The 12,082-nt window shown below is 43.4% G+C and overlaps 1 protein-coding gene across 1 annotated transcript in view; it reads right to left on the reverse strand.

The window, feature by feature from the left end:
* The window catches only part of KALRN (kalirin RhoGEF kinase), a 764,809-nt gene that overhangs the window by 257,804 nt on the left and 494,923 nt on the right, over nucleotides 1-12,082 (reverse strand). Inside the window, exon 14 of the mRNA XM_090045976.1 lies at nucleotides 5,811-6,006. Within this exon, the coding sequence (XP_089902102.1) occupies nucleotides 5,811-6,006 (196 nt within the window). The remainder of the gene's footprint in view (nucleotides 1-5,810; nucleotides 6,007-12,082) is intronic.

Here is a 12,082-nt window from a genome sequence, read left to right on the forward strand (position 1 = left end):
AAGACTGCAGTTTACTTCATTTCATTACAGTACCTCACAATTCACGTTGCATAATCAAAGGAGGAGAGAAAGAAAGAAAATGTGTTAACTCCTGCCCCTACTTGGAGCTGGTAGGTGGGCGGCAGTGTGCCCATAACAGAGGGGTTATGGGTAGTGCCTTGCACTCTGGCAACCCCCAGCTGGCAGGATGGTCTGTAGGACATCGCTTATTTAACTTAAGCCATCCCTTAAATTGCTCAAAATTGCACCATGGGACAAAAGAGTCTCCAACCAGCTCTGAACTCAGGGAATGGACATACACCTTAAGCTTCCTGAGTTTTTGGTCCTACATCAGACGTACACAATTAGACCTAAGGATCTGTCCTAGCGTATTATAGTCTTGTGAACACAATGCAGAGCATCATGTTGTCCTCTTTGTTACAGGGGTCTAACAGAGGCAATGGCATATTACCAGTATAATGGAGAGCGTTTGGCTTAGCCTCTCTATGCAACATCATTGTAGTCCATGTAATAATACACTAGTACGGGCCTGACTCTTTTTCTACCAAAGTCATCTGGAATTTTACCGGTTGCAACTGGAATTGGAAAACACTATACTCTGCTTCTAAGTGATGTTATTATATACAATAAAAAAAAGATATTGTAAGATAAAGAGAAGATAAAGTGATCATATCTTGTAAGATAAGATTTGGGAAAAAAAAATGAAGAAAGTGCAAATTGGAAGCTTCTGTCCAGGAAACAAGGAAATTACATTTAGATGCATTCAACGTGCAACTAAATTCTCCTTCTGTGTCCCAGCCCCCTGCGCTTTCCACCTCTGTCACGGTGATATCTGCAAAGGACTGAACTAAAAGCGAAACAACGCAGTGCCAACCCTTCCTTGCTTCCTCTGGTTTCTGGTTTTATCATAAAAGGCACGTGGGAGGGAGAGTGATTAGCTAGGTCTCTTGTCCAGCCAACACGAGAAAAAGCTGCTTAATCACCCACGAAGGTGGACTGCCCCCGGCTTCATATTCGGGATCTGCACATTTAATTTACGCTTCTGTTCTCGTGAGCACCACTCTTTTCAATTGCCAGGCATCCTGCATTGTTGTTTCAATTAGCTTGCATATGGTCCCATGTCCTTAGGACATGGCTGGAGTTTTGCATGCTTGACTTCCCCGTACCTATTTGATATCAAGCTCACAGTTTTCCATCATGCACACACGGCTGGTGTGCACTTGATTGTACTAACTCATCAGCAGCAACCAGTAAACTGCCTAGGATGGTATCCTCCGACTGCTCCCCTAGTGATGAATGATTTGCCCTTTTTTGCTTGTCATATGTCACGCAGATTTATACTACAATGCCGGTGCAGGCAAAGAGAGCTCATTCTCCTCAAAGGTTGATTTGTAAAACATAAAGCATTTTGATGTTGCATTTCTGAAATAATTTCACACCACAGAACATTTTTTACATGGGGTTTTGATCACAGGAAAGCACAACTGACTGTTCAATCAAGTGAAGGCAGTTGCCATCTTTCTCAGCTCAAGGGACTACTGAATAGATTGGTTCAGCAAACCCCGAAGGGACTACGGACAGACTGGCAATTAGTGTTTTTAAGCTGATTTAAAAAAAAAAAAATGAGTGGCCATAAGCACAACAACATGAATACAATGCAGGTCTCCATGATACTAGCATAGATCCAGAGGGAAAAAAATACAGTAGAGTAACTGGATTTACTTTGATGGAATTACAAGCATAATGTTTTGCCCCCCGTACTCCTTTTCCTGGATCCTTTGCTCAACTGAAGAGTTTTAAAGTTAATATACTCATGTAAAGCCTGATCCAAAACCTTAGGAAATCAATGAAAAGACTACCATGGATTTCAAAAGGTCTTGAATCAGCTGTACATTATTTTTCGCATGATGCTTTAAGTTAGAGGAATGCTATAAAACGGCCCATTTGTTAAAATAAAATGAAATCTAAGAAGGAGTTGACACATCATTAAAAAGAAAAAAATAGGCTTGCGTGAATGCCAGAAATCAAATTTCTGACGTGAGTTCAACTTTTAAACAAACAATTTTGCTAGCTCAATTTGTGATACCGGTAGCAGAATAATTATGTCTTTGCTAATAAATAACCGTCTTGCACATAATAACATTTTGCTAAAATCTGTATATTAAACATCACAGATGGAGTGCATTTATTGTTATTTATTCAGCCTTATCTGCACAACCTAAGTTGTAAGCGGCTTCCATTAAACCCTGAAACGAAGTTACAAACAAATGTGTTTGCTGAATTATAATAGAAAAAAAAAATCCACATGCAGAGCTGAACTGATCAGAAGGAGAAATTCCCAAGATTCAAATTCCAGGCATTTTAAGATTAGATTTGGTCATTAAAAATCCTCAGTTCCAAGCAGGTTGGACACAAATTGCATTGGATAAGAATTACTCACGAACACTTAAAGACACGTAGCTTGTGCTGGTTTAGGCCCCAATTCAGGAAAAGGACTTCCGCGCATATTTAGCTACAATCACAAACCTAAATCATGTCGAAACAAATAGGACATGCATAAAGCACCTATCTAATCATTTTCTTCACTAATGGACTTAAGCACTGCAACTGCATCTTAACTGCCTTATAATCTGGGCAATCCCACTGGGAGACCTCTTAGCTGGTGCAGACTGTCATAGCTCTGTTATAATTAATGGGGTTACAACAACTGACACCAGCTGAAGATTGGCCCCACTGCCTTTAGTGGATTGGTTTGGGTGTACATTAGCATTGTTTATGGGCTGAATTCATCCTTGTTTTTAATTACACTGATTTCACTTGGAGTCAACTCAAGGATGGCATACGTAGCTTAAAAAACAAAGGGCCACTCAAGTCAAATTGTTGCCTCGTCACTCACAGTGACAAGTATCTTGCACCGTGAATATTCCCATTGACTTCAGCTGGGCTTTTTGCAATATAAGAAACTATTCAGCATAAGTGAAGATATCACAGTTTGACCCTTACAGATCTGTGGTCAAAATGGACACGGATTTGTTCCTGAACTGAACAGTTAGAAGATGGGCCACGACTGTACAAATTTTCCTCAATGTTGCCTTCACCCCTAACACAGACACATCATTTCTCCGGAAAAAAGAAGGCCGTTCAGTCTCCAGAGTGGCCCATTTGCGTCTTGACTCATCAGCATCAGTGTTGTTAATTAGTGTCAGTTGTGACAGTCGTTATGCAGTTTTAACATTCGTCTCCTAGGAGCTAGACTAGGACCATCAAACGAATTACGACACACCTGTAATCAGTTGTCAGATGGTAACACCTGCTGATCAGCAGAAGTGAAACAACTAATGTGTGCACCAAGGAAATACATGAATGCGTGATTACTGGTGGCAGTGGAGTTATATCAGGGAGGGATGCGAGACCTAGGCCAAGATCTTCAAAAACTAATGGCGATTTTGGGGGCTGACTTTTATGACAACTTTAACATTTTTCCTTTTCATCAATCTGAGGCCATACTTTCTGCAAAAAGGTCTCTTGAAGGTTGCTGAAGTTGGGTGCTCCCTCAAAAAAAAATCACCATTTATGTTTGAAAATCCTGACCCTCTCATTTTACATCCATTTCTTTTGGAGGCCTTATTTGACCTGAGTAGAAAGTTACATGAATGAAGACAGAATCATTCAGTTAATAACAGCTACTTGCTCACCAGCCTTGGCCTTTAGCAAGTCTCCTCAATGTATAAAATTGCTTCCTGAAGGACATGCATTTTCAGCAAAACCTCAAGACTTGCAATTTGGCTGAATTAAGGATCTCAGAGATCACAGTGTGGCTTTTAGAGAGTTTGTAGGAAATAATGAAATACAAAGCTTGTTGAGAACAAATATTTTTACAGTGAAATTTAAGGTTAATTCTGATCTCATTTATCCATGTGTGTCAGATTAAAGCATCTGAAGGATATTAGCCCTACTGAGAGTGCATTTGTCTGGCAGACTTATTAGAATAAACCTTTCCAAGTCCACCCCATGAAAGAAATCACAGTCAAAACGGACTGAATCCCATGGTTGTCAAGTTTTAAAGGGAGAAGGGGGGAGGGCGGTATGATTAGGAGTGGGAAAAGCTATTGAATGCTCCTGCAGAACCATGAATTTATAGCACCACCATCTGCATTTTCAACTAATTGTTGAGTGCAGCACTGGCGAGAATGCACAGGAGAAAACAATGACAACGGCTGATTTTCAGATCCCTTCAGGGATCTGCAGCTCTCTCCAGAAAAACAACCATCTCCTGACTTGCCCATGAGCATGTCTATGGAGAATCCAGTGACAGAACAACATTAAGCACAATCTGCATGGCGTATAGCTGTCTTTTATCAACATAAAGAACAGCGGTCTTTAAAGAGCAACAGGTCTCCCTTATTAAGCCATCCTCCCAATATTCAGTTTTCCATGCAAAACGGGCATGGACATAACCTTTGATGAAACCACAGCTACACTCATTTGGATTTTTACTTCTTTTTTTTTTTTTTTTTGCTTTGGGGGCAAATGATTTTTCTCAAATACACATGGACATTACCCTGGGAGGCCACGATTATCTTCTAAAAATATTTAAGATCTCACCCTGTTTCATGTCTGATCTTTTGTTTGGACTCCAAAGATGTTGTTTCTAATTTCCTGCAGCGTTAGAGGTCTGAACAAACACGGAGCGAGAGTTTTTCTAAAATCAATCAACCAGACTCCTGCCTGAGCTCTGCTCTGGATCACATCCTGTACCTCCCACGGCTCTACCCACACAGATACTTTCAGGATAAAAAAACGTAGCTTCTTAACAGATTGACTGAGGCAACTTTACCAAAGAACAAAAAGCAGGGACTATCGGGCAAAGCACAGAACCAGGTGCAGGGTTGGCAAATGCTGTGCAAGCTCGCACACTTGGTTCAGGCCAACACACTATTGTGCAAGGTTGCCTCTTAGCTTCTCCAAAGCCTCTGTTCAACATAGCCTGCCAAATCATGCTGAGTATTTCCAACAATTTTTCCAACGGGGGTGCCCAGAGTTGAAAACATCACAGGGCAACAGGAGGAGACCAACTAAATTACTTTTATTTGTATCCCGAACTCTGGCCTCTTATCTTAATTAAAAGCGGGGGGATTGCTCTGTGCTTCTTTCAAGGCACATGAGAAGGTTACAGCATGTGACAAATAACAACAGACTGGATGCGGAGATTAATGGGAGTGATCTTATCCCCCAGGTGAGAATGCAAAAATCTGGATTCACAGCGCATGCTGGAAATCAAATCCCCCTGCTGAGAGGCAAGATAAAAGGTACCCGGCAGGTTCTCTGTGTACATGATTCAAGACAGCCATTTACACCTATGTGCCTGGAAAGCCTTGATACGCAAGCAGCTCTCTTTCCTTGCAAGTGCACCTTGGAAGGTCAAATTATAAAATGATTTACTTTATTTCCTTTTTTACACTGAAAATAAAGCAATTAGGACGAGCTGGAAAACAAGGATAGAGAAACAGAAGGCAAGGTTCACAAAAAATTCCAGGTTTTGAATATGATTTCATTCCCAAGGGGCTTTTGGTTATTCTCCGATATGGGCCAGAAATGACACGTCGGACCTGTGAAACCTTCCCAATAATCATCCACGCTGATCCATTGCCATGACATATTTCAGTTTCAATTAACTCCAATTTTTTGACCAAAAACATTGATCCACACTTTCCCAACCAACCCCAGTGCCAAGGTGTCTCTGGACGGAAGAACCAACGCGGTTGCTGGACAGCAGCTGATGAAGCGACGATGCAAACCGCCCTGCTTACCTGAAGCCTGGACTTCCATGATGTACTGGTGCAAATCTTGCCCTTGCTGGATAACCTCGAAGGTCATGTTGTTCATGGCCAGCTTCCGCTCCGTGTGGCGCTGCAAGCGCTGCTCCGCCAGAGTGAGATCCTCAGTATTGAAATCGTTCATTTGCCTCAGCAAATCTTCATTCCAGGCATCTAACTCTGCCGTTACCTTCAAAGGAAAAAGGCAGACACGGTTTGTACTGAGGCCAACAAGAAGTCTACTTCAAAACAGAATCTGGATCCTGATAATACTTTAAACTCTGGACCTGATAAAAAGCACCCTGAAATCAATTAAAAGGCGATTACAGACTTCACTGGGTTTTAGATGAGAGCCACATTATGCATCATTTTTTCCTTTTTTTTTTTTTTTTTTTTTTTTTTAACTGAACACAAAGGGTAATTTGTCAAAAATAACATAAAAGCTGAAAGGAGGGTCGGGGGGGGAATACATCTTCCAGAGATAATTTTAAGAAAAGCCCCATTCTGGCATCCTTGCAAACAGACATCAAATTTCTGACTTGAGTTCAATTTTTAAATAATCGGTTATGCTATCACAATTACAATATAATTTGTGATACTGGTAGGAACATAATTAGGCCTGTACTGAATCACTGAAGCACCTTAAACATATTAAACACATTCTGGGACAAACTGTGTGTTAAATATCACAGATGGAACACATTGTTATTTATTCAGTCCTATCTACACATTTTAAATGATAAACAGCTTCCCTTAAACCCTGAAACCAAGTTAACAATAAACATACAATATACAATAAATATACAATAAATATATTTGCTGAATTATAATAGACAAAAATATAGCCTACCTAGTACTGAACTGTTGTTTGGAGAGAGCGGTATCAAGGGACTTGCATGTCAAGACATTTGAAGCTTGGATTAACCAATTTAAGTATTTCAACTGGATACATATCATGGTTTTACATCAAGAATCACACCCACATTTAGCATCTGATAATGCAGGCTGTTGCTTACAAAAGCTGATGCTCCTCTGAACCAGTTCATGGCTCTGGTGCTTCCCCATCCTACCTTCTACACTCATTTAAAATCAGCGAGGAGCCTGTTAACTTCAATGGGCTTTGGAGCAGGCCCTTATGCAGCACTCTTTTCAGTGGATCTCGAAGTGCTCACACAGGTGGGATTTTCTTAAGCCATGTCTACAGACACATCACAGTGAGTCGGTGCCGAAATGAAGAAGAGAACCTCCGCTCTCAGTTTTAACCTTTGCCTCACATCGTCTCCAGCTATCTATTTGCTGAGGTTGCCAAGCTCAGCTTCCTCCGTTCCACCTTGCCTTGTTCCCCATTACGGTACTCAGGCTGATGAGTCTAGGACGAGTCTATTATTACTTCTTTTGAGTTATTGCCCCAAAGTACACAATCAATGTCGGAGTCCTATTGCATTGACCTCTGGACAGTCACAAAGGAAGGCATGGTCCCTGCCCAAGTAGTGACCAATCTACTTTGAAGCTGCATGCAGTAAGCAAGAACACCAAAGCACTGGGCAGAGTGGGGACTGGGGGGCCAGGGGAACAGTAATCAAATCATGCAGTTGGGCAAGCAGGCCTGTGCAAAATCAGATGGGTTCAAACCATTCTGAAATAATAACGGATGTGTAATGTCAGTTTGTCCGGCCTCGGAGGCCAATGAGAGATGCCTACACTGGGGGGGAATGGCGGTTTTGTTCAATATCTTCATTAATGATCTGGAAGATGGGATGGATTGCACCTTCAGCAACTTTGCAGATAACACCAAGCTGTGGGGTGTAGCTGGAGGTCAGAGCTAGGATTCAGAGTGACCTAGACAATTTGGAGGATTGGGCCAAAAGGCATCTCATGAGGTTCAACAAGGACAAGTGCAAAGTCCTGCACTTAGGCTGGAACAATCCCCTGCACCGGGACAGGCTGGGGGCTGACTGGCTGGGCAGCAGCTCTGCAGAAAAGGACCTGGGGGTTACAGTGGACAATAAGACAGATATAGTCATCAGTGTGCCCTTGTTGTCAGAAGGCTAATGGCATCCTGGGCTGCATTGGTAGGAGTGTCTCCAGTAGGTCAAGGAAAGTGATTATTCCCCTCTATTCTGCACTGGTGAGGCCACATCTGGAGTAGTGTCCAGTTTTGGGCCCCCACTACAGAAAGGATGTGGACAAGTTGGAGGGAGTCCAGCGGAGGGCAACGAAAATGGTTCGGGGGCTGGGGGACATAACTCATGAGAACGGGCTAAGGGGGAGAAGGAAGATTTAATAGCAGCCTTCAACTCCCTGCAGGGTACTTCCAAAGAGGATGGAGCTGGACTGTTCTCAGTGGGGGCAGATGACAGAACAAGGAGCAATGGGCTCCAGTTGCAGCAAGGGAGGTGTAAGTTGGATATTAGGAAATCTCTTGCACTATAAGGGTAGTAAAGAACTGGAACAGGTGGCCTAGAGGGATGATAAAACCCTCCAAAGATGGAGATTGTAAGACCCAGGTAGACAAAGCCCTGGCTAGAATGATTTAGCTGGGACTGGTCCTGCTTTGAGTAGGGGATTGGACTAGATGTGACTTCCTGAGGTCCCTTTAACCCTCATTTTCTATGATTTTCTATTTTCTAAATAGAATCCATCTAAATCTGTAGATACGGACCTCTGTCAAAGCTGAGTGATTTTCTGAAGTGTTAAGCAGCTACAGTTTTCCAATAAATCAGTGGGATTTATGGCTGCCTAAATATGTACTTCACGTGACTAACTTCAGGCACTCATATTTAACCATTTTAGCTTCAACAATACTCCCAAGGATACTGAAATAAACCCTGGGCAGAGCCCAGAATAGAAATGAGGCCTGCCGGCTTCAAGTTCTTTGCATGTGGCTGTGGACAGGAAGTGAAAAGACAGCTATTTATTTTTTAAATAAAAATGCAAGCACTTTTTAGAGTTGTCTTTGGGGAAAAAAAGGCACACCATTTTTGGGGTGTTTTTTTCCCCCACCTCATTCAAATCAGTAACAGGTTCACAAACTCATGACCAATGTTGTGGGGCGAAAGGCAAAGCACAGACAATCCTGAGGGAATTCCATTTTTATTCCACTGTCTCCTTTGCCCATTGCACTCAATTCACTTCAAATAATAATGATCTCTGTTTACAGTCTCTCTGGCCCCCTTCCCAATTCCCATGGCCCCCGATTCACTCGCACTCCTGAGTTAATTGGAGTCTCTGCAACGTGGTGGCTTATTGGCAGATTTTTCCATTCCAGGAATTGCTTCTCTAGGGTTCAGTAGTCATGGTGAAAATTGGAAAGGAGTCTTGGTGGAAAACCAGAAAGGGTTTTACAGAAGAAAAAGTCTCTACTAATATTAAGGGAGACAGGGGCCTATTTTTGCATTTTAAACTGCAGACAACATAGCAAACATGTGCATCTTCAAGTGGGCAAAGAATACCACTAATAATGGCAGCAGTACTCAAGATGCCCTGTGAAGCCCATTTTGCTTGTGCAAGCCGATAGAAAAGGGTATCATTTTACTGGAGATGAAGGAGGTTTTATTTTTATTAGCTACCAAGAGCACTGCCTGCCATAGCTCATTGCATGGATTGCCAAGCTGCTGAAACACAGACATCTGAACATTGAGAGCCAAGGGAATCAACTGACTTCCCAGGTTCCTGTAGACATGCTCATTTGCACTGGGAAAGCTAGCTAAGTATTTATAAATAACAGTAATAGGAAGGAATCAGAAATCCTACATGTGTCACTTAATTTCTCTTACTGATTTCATACTCAAAGTAAAATCTCCATCCTACATCTGCCCATTTGCTCTGAACAGGAACTATCTTTGTGAGTCTCTCACCCAGATGATCTGCCAAGGTGGTTGTAGGTGGAGCAGAGAAAATGGGCAGCGACCCAAAGAGGTTCCTCATCTCAATAGATTTTTGCATCCCACAGAAGGCAGAGAGACTGGTACAAATGTGGCCCATGGAGCCATAGATATCCAACTTGTGGGGCTGCCAACAGATTGGCGGCAAGGGGAATGGTGGCAATAATATGGCTGCCCTCCCCCCTGCCAAATTCCTAAACCTTGACCATGTACCACGTTGGGGCCACATCACATCTGTTCCCCCGACCCTTGCAGCTGGATAAGGCTGGGCCATGTCCCTTCCCCCAGGCTGTATGGGGCTGGGCCATGCCCCCTTCCCCCTGTGGGGCCAGCTTAAGTCCCCTTCCCCTCCACTGGAGTCAACCTCCTTCTCCCTATGGAGCTGGATTGCAGCTGGGCCATGCCCCTTTCCCCCCATGGGGCTGGGCCCTGCCCTCTCCCTTCCTCTACAGAGGGGCCAGGTTGGAGTTGGGATGCCCCCTGCCCTCTTCCACATGGCTGGATGGGGCCCTGCTGCAACTGCCCTGTGCCAGATGTGGACCACCCGCCAGACTGAGCCCACAGACAGCCTGGGCACTGCCCATCTGACCCACCGGCCAAAAGGGTTGAGCACCACTGCACTAGTTAGCTAAACGAATTACAGCGTTTGTGGGCCGCTGTTCACATTATACAGCCTGCTTTTCAGAAGTTGATTACACAGCTGATTGCACTGAATCTTGGTACTCAAGATTTCAGTGTCAAGGGCTTCTAAAATATAAAGAAAAGCAAATATATGGCTCATGGAAGAAGCCAAAGGCACCACCATGGTGCTCATCCCCTCCACCATCTTCCCTGCTGTTCTCTCACACCTGTGCTTACCTCTCCTGCAAAATTTGCCCCTTTCCATTGCTGCGATGAGGGTTGGAGGGCAGAGCAAGCACAGGTGGCTTGGGAGCTCTGGGTCTGAGATGTGCAGCCCATGGTGGGGCTGGGTCACATGCACCAGCCTGAGGGGGCAAAGGATTGCTGGCCCCCAGTCTAAATAAATGAGATAGACTGATGGTGGGAAGGGAAACTGAGGAATATAAGTAAACTAATTAACTTTGCAGTAGGTTAGTACTTGTAAATACAAATACTATCCTACTGCAGAGTTTTTTTTACTTTGCAGCAGCACACCTATACATGCTGACCAGGCTGGCTGGGGCATGACGCCAGATGCCCCAGCCAGCCCCTCCCCATCAGAGCAGTCCTGGGCTGGCAGACTGACTCCCCTGGCTCCCTGCCAGCCCAGGGCTGCTCCGACTTGGCTCAATGTGCTGCAGTCCTGGGCACATGTTCAAATGTTGTGCCCCTGAGCAATAAACTTTGGCATAACACACACTGGAGTTTATTGCTCTGTGCTAATAGCATGTGTATATGCGCCCACTGGCTGTGATCCCAATCCCCCCAAATCCCAAGAGCCTTCATATTTCAGACAGAATGATTTGGGACTGGTCCCAGGGTTTGCATGGTGCAGCCTGCTTCCCTGCTTCCCGTACTTGTGTTAATGGGGAAGGACTTTTGCCTCAAGAAGCACTTATAATTGGGCAGGATGCAAGCTATATTGGGTACCAAGGATTACCATGATGCCTTGATAGCATTTCCTGTTTTATACTGGTCTGTCACACTAGAGTGTGCCTCTCCCCAGTGCAGGCAAGTTTCTGTTCACTAACACAGGCCTAAGGTACCTCCGTTTTAGGCTTCACCTGCTTAAGAGTTAGACTTTGACCAGTTTAAAAATTAGGCATCTGGCCCTAGCAGGCTGCCAAGGAAGTGAGCTTCAAACCATAAAAGCTTGTGTTATCCATCTATTTAGCTATCTAGCTACCTACCTACCTTCTTTGGTTAGCCTGTAAGTAGGCTTGGCAGGATTCGATTTTTATTGATAAACATGGATACATGTTGATTTAACTGGACACTCAGACTCGCAGAAAAATATTTCTGTCTGCATTCATTGAAATTTATAGAAAGGGGATGTAAAAAAAAAAAAAAATCTGGGATGTAGTTAAGGAAATCCAGAGCAGGAGACACCATGCTTGCACACGCACACACATACGCACTTGCCTGGCCCCTGCATGGTCTACCAAAGGAACAGAATGATTCAAAGCAAGTATGCCAGATTGATTTATGGACGTTTCCTTTTTCTATTTTAACATGTGATTTTATAAAGCTTTGAACAGTATACTAGGTTGTTACTAAATTGTCTGCCCCCCACACCCTGAATTTTGTGCAACCCTAAAATTAAAAAAAAAGGACAATGAAGAAAATAAGAAAGAAAAAACGAAATAAATGCTTAAAAACAACCATTGAACTGAGCTGTCGAAATGATTTAAAAAATAAAAATTGAATTCTGCCAAGCCTCTC

This window comes from Crocodylus siamensis, chromosome 4, assembly GCF_052110815.1.
Source record: "Crocodylus siamensis isolate JL-2025a chromosome 4, ASM5211081v1, whole genome shotgun sequence".
Classification (NCBI taxonomy): Eukaryota; Metazoa; Chordata; order Crocodylia; family Crocodylidae; genus Crocodylus; species Crocodylus siamensis.